Raw genomic sequence first — 22459 nt, 5'->3', positions numbered from 1 at the left:
TGACGGGCCGAACATCGAGAACCCAACGCATCCTCGCGAGCTCAAACACACACACGAGAGGCTCCTACGGCACTCAGGAAACCAGGTCAGATCCAGATCCAGCCTCACTGCACCAGTGTGTTCACGATAGAGCACAGTAGAGACTCACACACCTCCGCGTCGATCAGATGCACATGAGGGAACTTCCAGAGCACAGGCGCTCCTCGATAAAGGATTCTCCTAAACGGTTCCCAGCGAGTGCACTTCACCCACGGCATCCATGAGCAGATCTGCACCTGTACATGCTGAATGCCGGTTGCCTGGCAACAACATCACTACTGAACTTGCAAATGGTTTGCTGGCGATACCCTGGTGGAGGGAGGGATCCCTCGTCCTCAGTGCTATGATGTCATGTACAGAAACCACGCTGTATTTTACTTCTACTGCATTGAGAAGCAGGGCAGTCTTTCAGTGAATAGAGACACTATAGGTAATAGGTACACTAAACCAGCATTATGTGCCCATTAGACCCATCAGTAAAGCTCAAGTAACCCTCAAAATGGTCATTATTCAGATCATTGGACCTGGGGCCTCATTTATAACCGCACAAAACAGGCCCTGAAAGAGGCGTACACAAAAGATCTGATTTATGAAAACAAACTTGACAGGAAAATCTGCGCACCTGTACACAAACTCTGACCCGTGCGTGAGGACATTTTGGAGACGGAGCAGTTTGGCGACACCGATGGTGAGCTGAGGGACTGACAGCAGATGAAGGAAATTAAATGATAAAATAGAAATACATCAATAGAATTACCTCAACTTCCATTTTATAATGATCTCAGGGTGGGTGGAGGGTTAACCCTAGATTAGCTGGCTCATTTTAATATGCATGTCCATTCATGAGGTGATCTGCATTGAATGTGTGTGTGTAAAGGGCGGTATGTGAGACTTTTCCACGTGCGTAAATTCTCAGGTAGACTGTGGATTATAAAGGGAAAAATGCATGCAGGTGTGCGTACGTAAGGTTTTATAATTCTACATCTTTTTTTGTGTACGCCTTTCTCTGCTTTTTACATTTTTTAATTTATTTATTTATAAAGGGACCATGTACAATTCTTAACATAAATGTTTCCATTTCATGCATTGTACCAGATTTAGCCAAAAGCTAATTTTCATCCGCAGTCCCCTGGCAGGTCAACAGAAACATAAAATAATACAGACAATACCAACATACAATAAAAACATACATACACACACAATACTATCAGGGCCAATAAAAATAAAAAAACTCTGGCGTACTGGTTCTGGTGTATGTTCACTTTTGGTTGGGATTCTATGGACTCTTTTATAAATGAGGCCCCAGGATATTATAAAGAAGGGCTGAATATCAGTTCACTACCTATCCACCCAATATATTCAAAATAGAGATCGAGTAGTGTGTCCCAAATATCGTCTTGTTTTTTTTGTTTTTTTTATATAGCACCAAAAAAAAGCGAACCTGATTAACCTGGTGCTGATTATTTAAATATTTATATACAAATTAAAATTTAATTCTAAAATGGACTGGGAGCCAATATAAAGAGGTTAATACCAGAACAATAGATTTGTGTTTCTTACCCTCTTCAAAAACCTCGCCGCAGCATTTAGCACTGTTTGTAGTTTTGTTAGGGATGCAGAGCGAATTTAAAGGTCTGCGTAACCAAGTCGTTAGAGAACTCACAATGTCCAAATCAAATTATTACATTCAGCTCTATCAGAGGCCGAAGGGAATGGCAAGATAATTTGGAAGCATCTAAACAGCCTACTAAATCCAAAGGGTACCGCCACCGAAATAAATATGAACTTAGAATGGGTGAAAACAAGAATTGAAGAGTTGAAGAAGAATTCAATAACTTGTTCATACAATCTCTTAATAACCTTGCATCAAGCTTTCCAAGCAGGAACGATATAGGCCTAACAACAATACACCTGCTTGAAGACCAAGATAACTCGTGGAGCTCAGGGAGGTCAATCACACAGCGCTTCTGAAAGCCATACAGGACCTAAACACCACCACCTCAAAAGATATTTGTAACCTAGACACAGCTCTTCTTAAAAAATACAGTAGCATTTTGGTCCAGCCTCTCACCAATCTTATTAATATTTCCATTTAATCTGGGCAATTCCCAGATGGGTGGAAACATGCTTTTGTAACACCTCTTTTTAAATCTGGAGATGATAAAATGTCCTGTAATTATAGACCTATTTTCTTCCAGTTTTTCTAAAGTCCTGGAGAACATTGTCTCAGAACAACTGATGCACTATCTTGAGACAAACCATGATCTGAGTCCTCTGCCATTTGGATTCGAGCACAACCGCTCTACTGAATCTGCTGTTTGTTTATTAACCGAAAACATCAAACAATCACTTGACAAGGGAAATGTAGTTGGTGTAGTATTTCTAGATCTAAAAAAGGCATTTGATACAGTACATTACAAGTAGCGAATCCAAATTAGCTAAGTTCAATGTAACTAAACAGTCGTTGTCTTGGTTTGAATCATATTTAAAAGGCCATGAACAATGTGTTATACATTGTACATTATACATTATATTAATAATGTGAGATCCACACTTCTCAAAAATTTAAACAGGGATCCCTCAGGGCACTGTCTTGGGACCTATTCTTTTCAGTCTCTACATTAATGATTTGCCAGATGCATGTGCAGATATAGGTCTACAGATGTATGCAGATGACACAGTGGTGTATGCATCTGGTAATACCTGTATTTCTGTGGCTGATAAACTAAATGCCAACTTAGGCAAAATATCATCTTGGCTGGCCTTATCTTGTTTAATTTTAAACACTAAAAAAACAAACTCTGTCTGTTTTTCCATTGAAAAACTACCTTTAACACAACTATTGAATGTACAAATTAATGGGGAGCTTATTGAAAAAGTACCTGAAGTGAAGTATCTGGGAATAATTAAAGACTAACAGTTGAATTTGAAAAGTCATATCAAGAAAATCAGTAAAACCATTAAGGCCAACTTGCGCTGTTTTATGATGATAAGAAACTGCTTGACTCTTGACTGTGCTTTTATTTTTATAAATTCTGTGATTTTCTCACACATATCGTATGGCTTAACCACATGGTCCCAAGCTCACCAGCCATCAGTAAAGTCTATAGAGTGTCTTTATAACCGAGCCTTGAAAATCCTGGACAAGAAGAGAATAGGGTACCATCATTGCCAGATTCTAAGCAAATATAAGATTTTAAGTTTTGCTACTTTTATCTCCCTGCACTTTGTTAAATTGGTCTTCAAATGCCTAAATAACGCTGCTCCTCGACCCCTTTGCAAACAATAACAAGACAGCCAAGTGTTACCAGACCCACGACCCGAGCGGCGTTAAAAGGCAATTGTATGTGTCCCTTCTGTAGAACATCATTTGCTCAAAGTGCCTTTTCAGTAAAAGTGCAGAATTATGGAATTCTCTCCCAGACCACTTGAAATGTAGTCCAACATTACCCACCTTCAAAAAAAAATCTAAATTGTGGCTAATTCAGGAACAATATTGCTCTCATATTTAGTTTTTGCATAGTGCTCTCTCTCTCTCATATTTTGTATTTTGCTCTTATTTTGATCTAATTCATAATAATGTTAGTCTGTATTTTTATTTTTAACTTAAAGCCCTACAAGGGACGAGTATTGTAAATTAGCTTTAGCTAAAAACACTGACACATACATCAGATGACTGTTTAAGTTTATCTATGTTTTTTGTATCTGTCCCTATCTAATATATATATATATATATATATATATATATATATACAGAGTTACAGAAATCTGACCATGAAAGGATGTAAGTTTGAAAAACTCTTTCAAAGTCTGAATTTGGTAGAAAAGGCTTAATTTTAATTAAAAGACTCAAATGATAAAAACAAGCCTGGACCACAGTTTTTTTACTTATCCATTTTTAAGTGATCATCAATTAAAAAGCCTAAACCCTTACCGTCATTTTCGAGCAATGATTTAAAAGGGCCTTAATAGAGCCATCTACTTGTCCAAAGAAAGTGGCCTCTGTTTTGTCCTCATTTAACTTTAAAAAATGTAATGGCATCCAATTTTTTATATCTTTTAGGAACGCTAATAATAAGTTGGTAGAATGCCTTAATGGTAAGTACAATGAAAAACAATGGAAAGTGGTTCCTAAAAATGCCACCCAACAGGAGCAAATACAGACAAAAGAGAGTAGGACCGAGGACAGAACCTTGGGGAATACATGCACAGTTGGTTTGATGAATAGTAACTGAACCCAATCATAAGTCAAAAGTGAAGAAATGTGTTGAATTAAAAAAGTTAAACAAAATAATGACAAAACACAAACAAACGATGAACCAGACAGGCGGCCTGCCATACACCATCTTGCATAAAGATCCATCCCTCCAAATCATAGTTTATTGAAAGTTGAATGTCAAAGGTTCCTGGACAGCATAATTGCTGTTAAATGTATGAAGTATGCATCAGCACATAACATACTTTCATTCTTAGAAATATGTGAACTGGAATGGAGCCAAGATCTTGATGTAATGGTCTGTGTCGTCCACTAGAGGCAATAGAAGGTATTTTCACACCTGAAATAGTTAACCCTGGGTCATTCCAAACCTTGGGTAACACAATCCTGGGGTATATTGTTTCACTCTTCACACTGCTTATACTTACCCTGAGTTTCACTTGGTACATTCATAAACCCCTGGGTTAGTTATTGAGCAAACGCATCAAGTGACCTGTTTACATAAATGCATTGCGCTTCCTCATAATAACTTTTTTCCTGAATGCATTTTTCGAACTATAAAGGTAAAAATAAAACAGACACTCATCCTCACTTCAATTGACATGTTTTCAGACCCCAATTTACATCTTTCCCCTCAAACGCTGAAAATATTGTTTATACAACGCATGGTGTTTCAGTGTCGGTTCAAAGTGCGTAAATATATGAGGCACGTGATTGGCTGTCTGTTGATACCCTGCTGAAAAATACAGCATTAACCAGAATGAAGTCCATGTTGGTCCAGCCTAGTCATGCTGATCTCAATCAAAACTGGTCTGGTGTAGCTGGTCCATGAAGCAAACCAGCGTCCCATGCAGCTCCCAGCATGCAACACATACCTAAAGCATGATGTAACGATAAAAACAGGAGTATGTTTCAAACAGTATGCCACATGACCTCATCACTTCACATGCGATTGGCATCTAGTTATCATCTCATCATATATTCATATTGGAGTTTTGTAATCAAATTTTGTGGGTTCACGGCTGATATTAATTTCTGTTCATTCTTCGTACTCTAAATGGAAGATAAAGCTGAGCTAAAAGCAGTATGTAAAATGACTAGCATGTCCAAATACACAGTAATTATAAAAGGAGTAGGTGAAAAACACACTGATTTTTTAGATGTGCATCCAGTGGACATCACTATCCAACGAGGCCACGGGAGAGGAGCCGTCAGATTCACAAACCTCTGGGCAACATGGCTGATGTCCTGCTGTAGGTCATGTGACACTGCCAGCTATAATATGTAGTCAGTAGTAATTTAATTTTTAAATATTATACTTACTTTTGAATGTTCTCTGAATATTCTAAAACATTCCCATTATGTTTGCAAAATGATGAAATGGAATGTTCCCTTAACATTCGCAAAAAAAAAAAAACTTTTTTAAAACTTATCAAAATATTCTTAGAACATATTTTTGTTAGCAGGGGCTGCAGTGTTTTAGTGTTTTAGTGGTAATATTTTTACAATATTAGAGTGTAAGAGTATATATCTAAAAACACAGTAAGCAGTCCAGACTGAGCAGAATGACACAGTCCTTATTAAATCACTCAAGAATTAAAAGAAAATAAATTTGCACAGATGTAAAAGAAAAATGATATGCAAGAGGGTCAAAAACAAAACTTTTAATTTGAATCCTGTCACATGTTCAAGACAATAAGCTACTGATATCAGGCAACGCAAATACAGTTGTGATACAGTAATTGATATTTAGGTGGATATTGCTTTCTCATGTCATGCATAACTCAAGTACTGAATGAAACTGCTTTTTCACTCTTCCACACTGTCCAAAATACACTCAGTTCTGTATCTTTGTACTAGAGGTACACGTTTGTGGTTAAACACTCATTAAACTGCATGGTTCAGTTCTAGCACTATGGTTGTGTTCTTCCAGTGTTCACGGACTGAACTTTTAAATGAACTACTGCACAAAGATTCCCATCTGTCCTACACAGTGATGTTTATTCCCCAGAGGAACACACTGTTCCAGCAGGAGACGGACGGACGGATGAGGGCATGTAGCTCTTTTGGAAGAACGCTTTGTGAGATGGGACAGATCCTTGGCAGGACAGGAGATGTTATTCCTGCTATCTCGAAGGACTGCTACTTCCAGATGGAGGACAGCAGAACTGATGCAGCACATTATGGTTCCTGTGAGAGAAGCACACTATAAGAACAGCACGCAAACACACACACACACACACACACACACACACACACACACACACACACACACACACACACACACACACACACACACACACACACACACACACACACACACACACACACACACACACACACACACACACACACACACACACACACACACACACACACACAGCATACTCTAGGCCAGCAGTTCTCAGCCAGTGGTGCTTCATGACCCACATTTTAACTGATCGTAGGTAAACAATAATAAACATTTATTGTAATCAATTTCTTACCATATGATGACCATAATAAAGAGTAATATTTTATTTTGATTTTTCTTTTATGCGTGATACCAGGCGATTGGTACATTGATTTACACGCAGTGCCGGAGGAGGCTGAAAGCATAACGATTACTAAACTGACCAATCAGAATGGATTTTCACATAATGCAACGTCACAGACTTCTGTCAAAAACGCTTCCAAAAAAGGCAGAAGGGAGGCAAACTGTTACATATTCCCTGTGTGGATTCCTGGACTTTAATGTTTATACAGTTGCGGAGCTTGGCCTATTGAGGACTACAAACAGACTACAAAACATGGCACAAGAAACAGGAAACACTTCAACATAAAAGTCCAGCAATCCACACAGGGAATATGTAACAAACTGACCAATAACCAATTACAATCAAAAGCGTTGATCTGTCATTCCTAAAACCAATTAGCTGTCATTATCACATTGAAGCAAGCCTTCCATTGGTTATGAGAGAAGCTAAACCTCAGTGTATTTGCAGGTGTAGATTATAAAAAAGACTAAAAACAAAAACTGAAGAGCGACTCTCCCGTTTGGCCAAAATGTCAATGGAATCCAAATTACCGGAGGAGCTCAAAGCGAGTGGATATTTATGACAGGGCCATTCATAAATTGGTGTGGTCAGTTATCAAGACTTTATATTATCCACGTATAGGAGTGTATTTATCACAAACACTGTGATAAAGCCAAGTCTAATATTGCTTTAATCAATTCCCAATCAATTTCCACCTCAGCCGCCTCAAAAATGTCCTGCCACTGAACATGACATAGGAATAAATAAATAAGAGAATTGACAATTTTGTTCAGAACAAATGCAATGTACCTGTATTTAATGTAGACTGTGTGTGTGTGTGTGTGTGTGTGTGTGTGTGTGTGTGTGTGTGTGTGTGTGTGTGTGTGTGTGTGTGTGTGTGTGTGTGTGTGTGTTTTTAGTTTTGTTTTTTATCATAAAAGTTTTTACCTTTTGTAGATTTGGAGGATGAAGGCATGTCATGTTGGCATCTGTATCATTTGCTGTATAATGTGCCAAAATGCATGTTTGGTCAGACGGACATCAACAATAACAAATATGAGAGGTGTTTCCTCTTCCTTTATAAGCCTTTTTTTTTGGTTGCATTTTATTTATTCTGGGACTCATTTTGGGTCATGACCCATCAGTTGAGAACCACTGGTCTAGGCATCCTAAATCATACATTATCTGACTTCTCATTCAAGCACGCTTTACATATCCATGATTCTGATGATTATAGACCAATACCAACCGTTCAGCACATGTACACTAAATGATGGCAGAAAACTGGCAAAATGTTGTATGCAAGAAAAGTAACTAGCCAAATCGCAATGAAATGCCAGCCTCCTCAAAAATGTCCCCCGCCAGCCGCCACTGAACATGACAGGAGTGAAAAGATCTGACAGTTTCTATGGTTTTTCATGCTTACATCACTGGGACAATAGCATCTGGCCTCAAATTTGTCAGGACTTTTTCAGGAGATGATTTTTGAATGTTTACCATACAGGAGTATAGGATTTGAGCGTTACGGCAGATGGGGACGATGATCAAAAGCAGGCGTTTAGCATAGTTCCTTTTCAAGGAAACTAGAGCTGCGTCGAGACGCTGTGGGAACGCCCCTGTGTGATTGCTACTTGAAGCACATGTGAAATCAGTCCAATTGTGTGACGAGACGTCATAGGCGCTTCGTGGAAGAAACCTATGTCATATCGTATCTTCAGCCCACAGGCCTCAAACTATAGTAATATTATGAGTCTGATACAACATGGCTACGTGACGAGGCCTCGGGCTGAAGAGACGCTTGCGCGCTATCTCTCCCCCAAGTCATCATCGTCACTAAAATCCCGACGTTACATCGTTACAAGCCTCTTAAAGCTACATCGACGCTGGTGTGTAAAGCGTATTCGGTAGCAGGTCAGGCTGCAGCATGCTTGCACACTATGTCTATACTGCAAGTATATCAGGCTGACCTGCTAAGGTACCTGGATGATAGTGAGGAAGTTAGCGCTGATACAATTAAAGAACCGTGTGGGGCTACAGATTTGTCTCTTCGGAGAGGCATCTATCTGACATGCGTGATAGAACTGTCTTGCTGGACTGCTCCGCTCTCGCCTTCTGGCCTCTTTGGCAACTCTGTCACCTCGGTCGTCGAGAGGTTTCAGGAGGCAAAGAAACAGGCAGCAGAGTTCCAGCGATTTCTTCCTTGCCGATCTATGGTCTCCGAGACTGCTGGGCAGCAGCAGTCTCGGCCGTCTACAAGGTCCTCACAGCACAGAGTGCAACAGAAACAAAGCGTCGCTGATCGGGCTCCTCCACAATCAGGGGGGTCTGGGTGGCATTCGCAGCCGAGGCCGTCAGACTTCTGAGAGCAGTCGCCTTAGGGGAGAAGGGGATTCCCCTCATTATACGGTGCCCGTTTCTCTTCGGTGTCCTCAAAGAGCCGTTCTGCCAACCCCGCCACCTCATGTTTCGGAGCGCAAAGCTGCCAGTTCAGTTGTTCCCTGCCGGCTCGCCGTTATTTAGATTTTCTGGCAGCGTGGAAGCTACTGCTAAATATATCTCATTGGGTCCTGCTCCCGATACAGCGTCTCGACGCAGCTCGAGTTCCGTGTTCAGGGAACCAGGGTAACGTACGTAACCTGAGACGTTATGGTGAGATGCAGGGCACTCAAACAATGGCTGTTTTCAGCAGTCTTTGAGAATAACTACTTGAGTTATTTTTGCCATCACTTTTGTGTGTGACAAGCTGTTACTGACAACAAATTGGTCTATAATAACACACGATTCATATTGTGTTTTGTAATTTAAAAAATAAGTTAATGAAATTCCAGTTAATGAGATTAATAGGACAGAAAACAGACATGTGAAACATCTCTAAAAAAGCAGCTAAATGCCTACAATGCAGAATCTTCAAAACCTCAAGGAATCTATTAAACAAAATTAATGAAATATACAACTGCAGAACATCCATGAATATAAATTATCATAAATTGTGGTTATTTTTAAACTGTAAATCCTGTGGCAACAGTGACTGCTCAACTAGGGAGCAGATTGAGCCCCAAGCAAAGAGGTTTACGCAGTGGTTGCCAGGTCCTGTTCGGAGCGCAATGTCCCGTCCTGTTCACGCTCAATTCACTTATGAACCAGATTGACAGCCCCGTTCTACAACTTAAGCTGACCATCTTAAATTGACATGAATGCCAAGTGTGTTCGTTGACATAAGTGTGTTCACACTTCTGTGCAGTCAATCACTAATGTTAAAACTGAAATCAGATAAATCTTTCAATCACCTATCAACTGATGTAAATAACAGGACAAGAGATTTACACCTAACTAAAAAACAAAAAACAAAAAAACACACTGAACCATTCACAATGATTCAGATTTGATTTAGATAAGAACAAAAAACTATTGCAGTTTTGTAGGTTTAAATATTTGAATTGTAATTTTATGTATGAATATGTTAACATTTCCATTGGTGAAAAACTGAAGCAATTTCTATCATTTGGCAGGTCATTTCAAGTCTTCGTGTTACTCTATTACCTTGTTTGGCAGTTTGATATTATGGAAACAAACAAATATCATTCTCATGAACTGGAATTACAGTAAACCATCTATGCTAATAAAAGCACATCACATTTCAAAATATTGTCCTGACACTACAGATATCCTTTATTTGAACTAACAGCAAAGGTGTTAAGTTTTAGCAAAGATTTAAAGCTCTTCAACAACAATGTATGATTTATACCCTTAAATGAAATAGATTTGATCTAAGATCAAGCTAGCCAACATTATTAGTGTTGAAAAGTTGTATTATACATTAAAAACCTTTAAAATTAGGGTGTGTTCACGAATGTCACGTGTTGTCATCTCGAATTCACGGTAATTACAACATGGCATGAACGCAAGATAAAACAGACCAAAATATGAAACAAGTTGATGAAATGCCTTTAACTTGACTTAAACATGGATATCACGTGAGGTTTCTCTAGCGCAGTTGCGTGTGATGAGCAGCAGTCAGTCTGTCAGGTTTGGCCTAGAGCGCCTCTTACCTGCACTCAGAGAGAGGAGCAGGTACAGCGAGCGGCTTAGAGCCACACGGCGCAGGACAGCAGTACTGGTGCAAAGCATTTACATACCTACGACACAAGGAGAAACAAACACGTCAGACACCCGCCGCCATCGACTCAACACTACAAACACACTTCAGCTTCCTGATGTCCTGCATTACCCTGAGCACTGCGTAGCTATGAGGATTCAAATACACATTCATTCTGAGACAGGGGTCAGGCCACACGTTTAGACAGCGGAAAATACAATGGTTTGCTGTCAGGGGAATTAAGGTACACTTTTGCAACATTATAAATCTCTCATCTTTTTGAAACGGTTTCATGTACAGAAATATGCCTGACATCGATGAATAAATGACAGGTGGAGATGTTGATTTCTCCATGAGTGCTCAGGTCTTATGTAACTCTGCACCAGACTGCCGTCACACACACAGCGTCACTGCTTCGGTCACAGATGCACTGCTTTAGTCACTGCAGGCAATGCTTACATGGACGTAACAGGAAAAGTGCACAAATGTTCCAGTGTTTGTCACACATTATTGCTTCTTATTGCAGCACAACCCTTTTTTCCCCCGAGCAGATTTAAACATCAAAAATATTTTTCTCTTCCACAAAAAACAAAAAACATACAAAAACATTCATGACATCATCTTGGCCACCTATTTCTAGCTAGAAATATCAGTTGGCAAATAATGTTCATGTATGTTACAGCCTTACAAATAATGCGGCTAATATAACATAAAATGAAGGCTACCCGGTAGAAGAAGCGCTGGTTTGCAGGAGTGCCTGTGGACCAGCTATACCAGATCAGTTTTGATTGAGAACAGCACGACTAGGTCCACCAGCTAGACCAGCACTAGACCAGCTCTAACCAGCATAAATCAGCATAAACCAGCCTGGACCAACATGGAGTTCATGCTGGTTTCTGCTGTATTTTTCGGCAGGGTATCAACAGACAGGGGGTTCCCCAAGGTTCTGTCCTCGGTCCTACTCTCTTTTATCTGGATTTGCTCCAATTGGTAGCATTTTTAGGAAGCAATTTCCATTGTTTTGCCAATGACACTCAACTTACCATTAAGAAATTCTACCAACTCATTATTAGCGTTTCTAAAAGATATAAAAAATGTGATGGCGTTACATTACAAGTTAAATGAGGACAAAACAGTGGTCTTTTTCTTTGGTACTGGCTCTATTATGGTCCTTTTAAATTCACAGTTTTGATTGAGAACAGCATGACTAGCAGCTAGACCACCATTAAACCACCTCAAACCAGCCTGGACCCACATGTAACGCATGCTATATATATGCTGGGCTGGGCTTGTCAGCAGGGCATTGCTTGTTGTCCCAGCAGTCAAGAGGAAGCACGTCCCCACAGGGCAGAACTGTGCACGTTTAGTGGTTTCATGAAGTCTTTAAACTCACAGTGAAATATAATGGTTTGGTCACGGTGTGTGACACTGGTTTAACTGTTTAGCCATTTCAGCATCCCGTCAGTACAATGACTCCTTCAGTGATATGGCTGGATGCAAATGTATCAGAACGCAAATAAATGATTTTATTTTACAGTGAAATATTACAATAGTCATATTTCTTATGTTTTCCATTAAGTATTTTTTTATTTAATTTAATATTAGCCTTATTGTTACTATATTTAGATTGATAGTTTGACCATATTGTGAAGCCCTACAAGTGCATGTACACACAATAACAAAATACATATATTTCTGATTATAGCAAGAACTGGATGCCACTGGCTTAATTACAAATAGGATGTGATGAGGTCATTTAATGAAGCATACTACTAAAGGAAACGCTTATTAGTGCACACTTCAAATACTGCATGCTTATTGCAACAACAACATCAACAACAACAATAAATATCCAGCAGTAAACAGTCGGCACTGAGCAGTAGAAGCAGGACAGCAGTAAATCTCCTCAAACTCAGTGTAAATTCCCTTAAGACCATGAACTAGTGCTAATGTGTGCTTCAGTTTAACCTCGGTCACCTTGAGAGGGTCAAACAAACACAAACGCACTCACTGATGCACTTTTCAGATGCTTGTATTCTGTTGCGCTTTATAAAAGAGCAAGGGCATAGAAATAAACAGCAAAAGGAAAGATATAATGCTTTAAAATAATGTCTGCAATTATATTTAGGACGAATGGCCAGACTGAGTCCTGCACATGAAGGATAAATACATCAAACCGCACAGTTTATAGCAGCACATTGTGCTAGAAGCATGTGACTGTGCAATTGCGTCATAATGCACATCAACTCCATCGAAACACACACACACACACACAGACACACAGGGTGGTTTGCTTGACGCTTGAAAACACCTCAGTGCTATCACTATCACTGCCATTCACTGCAACAACAGCACATTATCCTGCTCACTTAATGACCACAACAGCTTCTCCATCATTACGTCAGTCCTTAATCACACACGCACATTTGCAAGCCCATCACAAAGCCTCAACATAACACACACGACTCGACGCGCCGTCAACACAGGTGCACTGTGGTAAAAACACATGCGGAAGTAATGATTTACTCACATCATGCTGAGTCTGTGCGCCATGGCCGCGGCTCTGCGAGTGCTCGTGTGCCGTGAGCGCGTACTCTCGCTCATTCAGGTGGAACAGCGCTGCGTTCGTGGCCCGTGACGTCACACGCGCATCAGCCCGAAGCAGGATGCGCGGTGTTACATGATGTGGGGAGCGTGCATTGACACGAAGCAGAGCACGGACAGGATTACAAATGCTGTCGAGGTGTGTGTGTGTGTGTGTGTGTGTGTGTGTGTGTGTGTGTGTGTGTGGATACGGATGCACACATGTGAGATTTCTTCGTGTGTAAGACATGCTCTGCCTCCTCCATCTGCAGGCTTTAGTACAGTCCGCATCCACGGACGCTGATTGGCTCTCTGGTCTCCATGGAAACAGGAGGTGAGAGCTCCTGAACCCAGAGCCCATTACACACACACACGCAATAGAGCATCAACATCAGCAGCCGGAGGTCAAGAGGATAAGAGAGTGTGTTTCTGATCTGAGAAATGAAACAGCATTGACAACAGGGGCCTATTTTGCTTTTTTACATCTTCATCTGTCTTTAGTGTGTAATGTTGCTGTTTGAGCATGAAAAAGCTCTGCAAAGTTACAAAGTCCCTCCAGCGGGAGATATTCTCTATATCAGTGTCACTGTTTCTGAACTCCCTAAAACGCCTCATATTCCTCATTTAAATAATTCCTGCCTCAAATAAAAGGGGCGGGGCCTGGTTCCACAGGGGTAATCAAGTGCACCCTCAGTTGATACTGTAATAATATATTGGCGAAACAGATTTGGCAAACACTTCAGTGAGTATTTGTGTTTGCACTCTGGAGAACATCAAATGTATCTATTTACAACGTGTTTTTGCAGCGGTGAGCAATGTAGTCAATCACTGACATAGTTTTTGATCTGTTGAACGCAGTGGCTAATCAGAGGTGTTTAAGTTAGTCAGAGTCTCACCTTTTTTAATCCGGGGTGAGTTATGCAGGCTCAGAAACCTCTCATTAACAAACAGTGTAGACACGGTGTAAGTAACAGATTTAATTTGCATTGTTGGCAGCTTCATTGATTATAATGGAACTTTATGAGATAGCGATGAACTGACAAAGCGACAGCATTTAGTGATTGTGAAGGGAGAAGACTTGGCTCGCTTCTGAGGCTATGCCTATATATCAGGGGTGGCCAATGTCAGATCTGGAGAGCCACAGTCTTGCAGAGATTTGCTCCAACCCTAACCAAACACACCCGAACAAGCTAATCAAGGTCCTCAGGGTTACTGGAAAGATACAGGCAGCGGAGTTATTATCAGGGTTTGAGCAAAACTCTCCTGGACCGACACAGGCCACCCCTGGCCTATATAATCTAGTGAATAAAACTAAATGTTTTTATATGTTTTATATATTTATATGTATATCTACATATAAATGCTGGATTCACTCTGCACTGGACAGAAATATGACACGTTTAATAGTAACGCATTAAAGCAATGTAAAGACAGACTATTAGATTAAGTTGCTGCCTTTAAAGGGTCATGAAACCCTAAACCAAATTTTCTGAGATTTTAACAGAGGTATGTGTGTTGAACACCATGGAAGACAATTTTAGCATCTGATAGATTTAATAGTAGGGTGAAAATGGTTAAATTTTAGTTTTTTTCCACTATTTTCGTCTTCCGGGTTTAAAATCTTCATCGCAGGCTGTGACGTGACTCATCGCTCTCTCATCGCGTAGTAGAGGAGAGAGACAATCATGGGACGCAAGTGTTTGTTTTCGTGGAGCAAAAGTCAAAGTTGGTTGAATATGTTTCCCCGCGATGCTGCCAGGGCTAGACTCTGGCTCCGGGCAGTGTGTTGGCCATCAACCACGGACACATCTAATCTGTACGTGTGCCGCAAACATTTTACCCGAGAGAGCTTCGAGAACTGGAGAATGGTGGACTTCGACCTTGTTGACGACCCATGCAAGTTACGTCTTGCGAGTAATGCAGTACCAAGACCCGAGGACTTGTCTATCCCTTCATAGGTATGTGTGTGTCTAAAATGTAACCCTGGTCATTTTACTTGCCTTTTGTTATATAAGCGCTCGTTATTCAAATTTTAGATATTTCAATAATACATCAATTGTATGCTTAATTCGTGTAATTAAATATGTGTCATTGGGGTTCAGGGGGCGCGAAGATCTATAGGCTATGCACGAAAAAAAATTTAAGCGGAAAATTAATTATTTTCAAATATAGGCATTTATAGTGTGTATATAAACAAATATATATTTTATAATGACATTATAATTAGACATGTATATTAATATGTTTAAAATAAATTTACGATTACTGTAGGCTAATATATGTAGCAGGGCATTCAGTTACTTTTGAAAGGAGAATAATAAAGGGTCAGTGTATTTCATTAGACTTTAACTTTGCCAGCTATAAAAAAAATCTAGCATTTCCTCAGGTTTTACCAATGATTTTTAGTGACAGTCGATATGCATGGGCCACTGCTGATGACAGTTCCCCCCTCCCCCCTGCCAGGCCACACCACACCCACTCCATCCCATCTTTTCACAGCCATCCACGCACATTTAAGTTGCATTTTTCAAAAATATTATGAGCTAGACTGAGCTGAAAGAGGGGGGTTTCATGACCCTTTAAGTACAATCAACTTGGAAGTTTAAGTCATTTCAACTGAAAATTACATTAACAAAAATATGAAACATAGCAAAATATTTTTGAAGTTCTATGCCAATTATTGGTAAAAGTGATGACTTGTAAATAATCCTAAATGTGTCACTGTACACTGGTGGAGCTGTTGCTTAGCCTACATCTGCACTTTACAAGAGCTCCCTCAGTGATTGCTGTCACTTTAAGACAATATACAGTCTTAAAGTGTATATATATATACATGGATCCAATATACACGGATCCAATAAGATCATCAACGAGGGTGCCACTCCCTCAGCCTGGGCTGCCAGCTGGTCCGGATCGAAAAGGCAAAGTTTGACGCCGGTGAATGCATCAGTGAATGCAACACTTACCGCCTGCTCTGCCACGCCATGAAGATATTCGGGAGCGTAATCGACTCTCGTCTCCAGAGTATCATCACCATCAGTCCCAATCAGTGCGGATTTGTTAGAGGAAGCAGGACTCCTGCGATCGACGCCATCAGGCTGCTGCTGGAGACCTCGAGAAGGCGTATGACCGCGTGGCTCATCTGGCATCCAGCTCCTCTACAGCACCACCACCAGCGTCATCCGATGACCCGCCGGCCAGTCCGAACCAATCCCGATCACCGTCGGCGTGCACCAGGGATCATCTCAGCCCTGGTCACTTCTATTCACCGACGACATCTTCCAAGCTGACGAAGCCCATTGTGGGCTCAAACGACAAGTGCAAGTGTATGGAGTGTATGGAGTGCGGACCCCAGACCGACTCAGACCGACTCGACTGCGTTATGAACTAAGATGTCCGAAGGCACATAGGCACATATACACATATATATATATATATATATATATATATATATATATATATATATAGTTCGTTGGACGAACTGATTAATTGATTGTAATATTAATTTAGCCATGTCAAGTTAATCCAATTAACTGACCCAAATATTCATAATTAATCATAACAAGTTGTTATTGATTATTAATATTTCATATAGCTAGGTTCCTTACACTAGTCATCCAGTTTTTTATATCAGCTATGCATTCTGTTAATTTGGTGAATTGGTAAGTTTCGTCAAGGAGTGAAGAAATATAGAGTATCATCAGCATAACAGTGAAAACTAATGCCTTGCTTCCTAATGATATCTCCTAAGGGTAGCATGTACAGAGTGAACAGCAGCGGTCCTAGTACTGAGCCTTGTGGTACGCCATAATGAACTTGTGATCGATAAGACATCTCTTCATTTACTGCTATAAACTGATAACGGTCAGATAAGTGTGCAATTCCACTAATGGCAACATAATTTTTGAGTCTATTTAAAAGAATGTTGTGGTCAATAGTGTCAAATGCAGAACTAAGATCGAGTAACACTAACAGAGAGATACAACCACGATCCGATGATAAAAGCAAATCATTTGTGACTCTAATCAGAGCTGTCTCAGAACTATGATACGGTCTAAATCCTGGCTGGAAATCCTCGCAGATACCATTTCTTTCTAGAAAGGAACACAGTTGTGAGGATACTGCCTTTTCTAGTATCTTTGACAGAAAAGGTCGATTCGAGACCTGTAATTGACTTATTCTGTAGTTGCGTTTTTTTAGTAGTTGCGTCAAGTTGCGTTTTTTTAACAAGCGGTTTAATCATAGCCAGCTTAAAGGGTAACTAAACCCTAAACCAACTTTTTTTAGTTAATGATCTGTAAGAATGGAGCTTCATAAATGCTGGTCATCGATTCGAGTATCTTTTTTGACATTTGTGTATAAAGTGTTTTAATTCTACAATATATGGTGTAAAAACGTCTGAGTGCTGCCCTCTTCAGGTTGAACGGTGGCTACTGCAGTTGAATTTTCCTACTGGATGTTTGGGGTGGTTTGTGACGTAAGGGGTTGTTGGTGACATAGGCAAGTTCTATACAGACAGATGCTTCTCAGGTGCACGCCCCCCTGCACTGGGCTCTGCCCACTTTTCCAATATTTCAAATATTGCCAGTGGGTGGAGTCAGGCTCTGACCAGGGGTTTAGTTACCCTTTAAACTATGAAATGAATGATATTAAGAAGAGGATCTATGACCTCTGGAAGCATCTCTTTCAGTAGTTTAGTTGGTATAGGGTCTAACATACATGTCGATTTAGATGATTTAACGAGTTTAGAAAATTCTTCCTCTCCTATAGCAATGAATGAATCGAATTTTTCATCAGTGAGACTACAATGCACTGTCTGATGCGATACTGTAGTAGATGGTTGCATAGTTATAATTTTCTCCCTGATATTATCAATCTTGTAAGTAAAGATGATCATAAAGTCATTATTGTTGTGCTGCTTGGAAACATCTGGGGTTGAAGTTTTATTTTTCGCTAATTTAGTTTAAAATAAATACCTAGGGTTTTGTTTATTTTCTTCTAATAGGGTTGAAAAATAAGCAGATCTAGCAGTTTTTAAGTCCTCTCTCTATGCAATCGTTGTCTCGATCGCCTAGCAGAGTACACGCGCTCAGTCCATATCGCCTCTGGTAATGCCCTTGATTGAGCTAAGTCCGAAAGGCATGTGAACAAGCGGACCCTTCGCTAACGCAGGACACACGCTATGACGAAGAAGACAGTTCCAATATACTGTTACACATGCATTTTTTTGGATAGCGATTGGTAACCAATCAATCAGATCACCCCTACAGAAAACTTAGTTCATGCACATGACATCAAGGCTAGATTATTGTAATGCTCTACTGGGTGGTTGCCCTGCACGCTTAATAAACAAACTACAGCTTGTCGAAAACGCAGCAGCTAAAGTTCTTGACAGAACGGTGCTAATATAGTCATACTTACTGATTCTGGTAACATAATCCGCTCCAGGTTTTCCCGCTCGCTCCGCAGCATCACTCACAGTATTTTTGTCTGCGCGGCACTCTCTTGAAACTGATGACCCTTTCACACTGGCAGTTTAGTTTGGAACGGGGCACGGTTTGCATGAAATATCGCTAATGTGAACGCTGTCATGTGGACCCGGGTGCGCACTGGGGTACCGAAACCGAGACTGCCTGGAGGAGGTGGTCTGAGTTCGTTTGCTCCCGAACTGTGCTGCGGTTCGCGTGCATGTGAAAGCAACACGGACTCGGGTGCGCACTTGTTCAGGAAGTTAGTTAAAACAAAACACACGTTAGGGATGAAGATTTACCTTGGACACGAGCAAGAGTGAGTCTGCAGTGTATTCGCGCATAGTAAGTGCAATCAGGGCAACAAATTAATTGGAAATCCATTGTCTCCTCAAAAGAGTCCATTTGCAAACAGCGGGAAGACACAGTAAACCTGTGCTGTTTACTCAGCTGTGCATAATAGCACCAAATTAATAAAAAACACAATATATTGACCCGCGTCGTGTTTTCTGTCATGCGCCGTGCACGTTTGCAATGACGTAAGATGCACGCAAACACACCAGAGTTCGATAGAATCAAGGTGAGTGTGAAACCAGACCAACGTTGGGGGGGGGGGGCGCCGGGAACAATCGCGCTCGGCCTCGGACCGCAGCAAACGAGCCCAGTGTAAAAGCATCACGAAAGCTGTCGCACTAACAGATAGGCTATGCAAGACAGTGGTTGAATCTGCAAAATTATTCTTTATTTTTTTTTTTTATTAATGTCAGTAATGTTTTGCTCTTGGTCTTCTACTAGTGCTAACAACTTGTACAACATATCTACGTTCTTAGAATTAGCTGCTTGTCTAATCAAATTATTGTACTCTCGATCAGATCTAATACCAATAACTAAATTTTCTATTGTTGGCACACTCAGTAGACAAAATGGTATGAATAACACCCCTGGTTAGAGTATTCTCCTGATATAGTCTAAAATGTATTTGAGCATGTGCTGTCTTCTCTTTTAATTGTATATTTTGTAATAACTGAATAATTTGTGCTAACAAGCTACCGCCCCCTTAGTGCCCCTTTTTTTTGGTTTAGGCCACTGCCCCTAAAAATGTCTCTGCACGGCCCTGCCTCACAGACTGGAAAAAGACTTGGCACAGTGTCTGTACTGCTGTCTTGCAAGTGTAACAATTAGCTGTTTCCGTTTAGCGGCCTCGCGTCACCAAGGTCAGATAAATCCCATCACATAGAGGCTCTTTCACCTAGATATCATCATATAGAGACTGTGTCTGTTCCCCGAATTTGGAAATCCAAAAAACGTCCAAACCGATCTAAGGTTAAAAATGTAATTGATATTCAACAAATAAAAAATAGATATAATACAGATGAGCAAACGATAAAGCTTGGGTTGCTGAATATTCGATCCCTTACTTCAAAAGCACTCATAGTTAATGATATGATTTCAGATTATAACCTAGATGTGCTGTGTATGACAGAAACCTGGCTAAAAACAGACGATTCATTACTTTAAATGAGTCCACGTCCACCCCCCATGATTCCTGTTATAAACATGAACCTCGCCTGAAAGGCAAAGGGGGAGGTGTTGCTGTAATTTATAGTAATATTTTCAAAACCACTAAAAAATCTAGTTTAAAATATATTTCTTTTGAAGTGTTGGTGCTTAATGTAAAAATATATAATATAAACGATAAATCAAGTTTGAGAATTCTGCTGGCAACTGTCTACAGGCCACCAGGGCACCATAAAGATTTTATCAAAGAATTTACTGACTTTCTATCAGAATTAGTATTGACTGCAGATAAAGTCCTAATTGTTGGTGATTTTAATATACATGTAGATAATGGAAAAGATGCAATGGGATTGGCATTTAAAGACATTCTTAACCCTATTGGAGTTAGACAACACGTGTCAGGACCTACTCATTGTCGTAATCATACTCTAGATCTAATATTATCACATGGAATCAATGTTGATGCTGTTGAAATTCTGCAGCAGAGCGACGACATCTCAGATCATTATCTAGTCTCATGTAAATTACATTTAGCCAAGGCTGCAAAGCCAACTCCGTGTTACAAGTATGTTAGACCTATCACTTCTGCCACTAAAGATTGCTTTATCAATAATCTTCCTATTCAGTTTCATCGTCTCAGCGTCCCAGAAAGCTTAGAAGAACTTGATATTGCAACAGAAACTTTTAACTCTCTCCTTCCCAGCACTTTAGATACAGTTGCTCCGTTGCGCTTAAAGAAGATTAAAGAAAATAGTCCAACACCGTGGTACAACGAGCACACCCGGGCCCTTAAGAGAGCAGCCAGAAAAATGGCAACTGGAAGAAAACAAAACTAGAGGTATTTCGGATTTCATGGAAGGAGAGCTCGATTGCTTACAGAGAGGCTTTAAAAGCTGCTAGATCTGCTTATTTTTCAACCCTATTAAAAGAAAATAAACATAATCCAAGGTATTTATTTGAAAAAGTGGCTACACTGACGAAAAAGAAAGCTTCAAGCCCAGAAGTTTCCAAGAAACACAGCAGTAATGACTTTATGAACTTCTTCACTTATAAGATTGATAATATTAGGGACAAAATTATAATTATGCAACCGTCTACTACAGCATCACATCAGGGAGTGCATTATAGTCTCCCCGAGGTAAAATTTGATTCATTTGTTGCCATAGGAGAGGAAGAATTTTGCAAACTCGTTAATTCATCTAAATCGACAACATGTATGTTAGACTCTATACCGACTAAACTACTGAAAGAGATGCTTCCAGAAGTCATAGATCCTCTTCTTAACATCATTAATTCATCTTTGTCTCTAGGATACCTACCAAAAACCTTTAAGCTGGCTATGATTAAACCGCTTGTTAAAAAAACGCAACTTGATCCTACAGAATTAGTCAATTACAGGCCGATCTCGAATTTACCTTTTCTGTCAAAGAGACTAGAAAAGGCAGTATCCTCACAACTGTGTTCCTTTCTTAAAAGAAATGGTATCTGCGAGGATTTCCAGTCAGGATTTAGACCGCACCATAGTACTGAGACAGCTCTCATTAGAGTCACAAATGATTTGCTCTTATCATCCGATCGTGGTTGTATCTCTCTATTAGTGTTACTTGATCTTAGTGCTGCATTTGACACCATTGACCACAACATTCTCTTAAATAGACTAGAAAACTATGTTGGCATTAGTGGAATTGCATTAGCATGGTTTAAATCATATTTATCTGACCGTTATCAGTTTGTAGCAGTAAAGAAGAGATGTCTTATCGATCACAAGTTCAGTATGGCGTACCACAAGGCTCAGTACTAGGACCGCTGCTGTTCACTCTGTACATGCTACCTTTAGGAGATATCATTAGGAAACATGGAATTAGCTTTCACTGTTATGCTGATGATACTCGGCTCTATATTTCTTCCAAACCTAACGAAACTCACCAATTCACAAAATTATCAGAATGCATAGTTGATATCAAAAATTGGATGACTAGTAATTTCCTACTACTAAATTCTGAAAAAACAGAGATTCTAATTA

At 40.0% G+C, this 22459-nt stretch overlaps 1 protein-coding gene across 4 annotated transcripts in view; it reads right to left on the bottom strand.

The window, feature by feature from the left end:
- The window catches only part of LOC143733367 (IQ motif and SEC7 domain-containing protein 1-like), a 136089-nt gene that overhangs the window by 76228 nt on the left and 37402 nt on the right, over positions 1-22459 (bottom strand). Inside the window, exon 1 of one of the 4 annotated variants that reach the window (XM_077225063.1) lies at positions 13398-13508. The exons of the other annotated variants lie outside the window; for them this stretch is intronic. Coding sequence (XP_077081178.1) covers positions 13398-13471 — 74 coding nt within the window. The 5' untranslated portion in view covers positions 13472-13508. Of the gene's footprint in view, positions 1-13397; positions 13509-22459 lie in introns of those variants that run through there. 4 annotated transcript variants of the gene reach the window in all.

This window comes from Siphateles boraxobius, unplaced genomic scaffold, assembly GCF_051911475.1.
Source record: "Siphateles boraxobius isolate OS27281-9 unplaced genomic scaffold, OSU_SipBor_1 99, whole genome shotgun sequence".
Classification (NCBI taxonomy): domain Eukaryota; kingdom Metazoa; phylum Chordata; class Actinopteri; order Cypriniformes; family Leuciscidae; genus Siphateles; species Siphateles boraxobius.
This window is presented reverse-complemented; position numbering and strand designations above follow the sequence as displayed.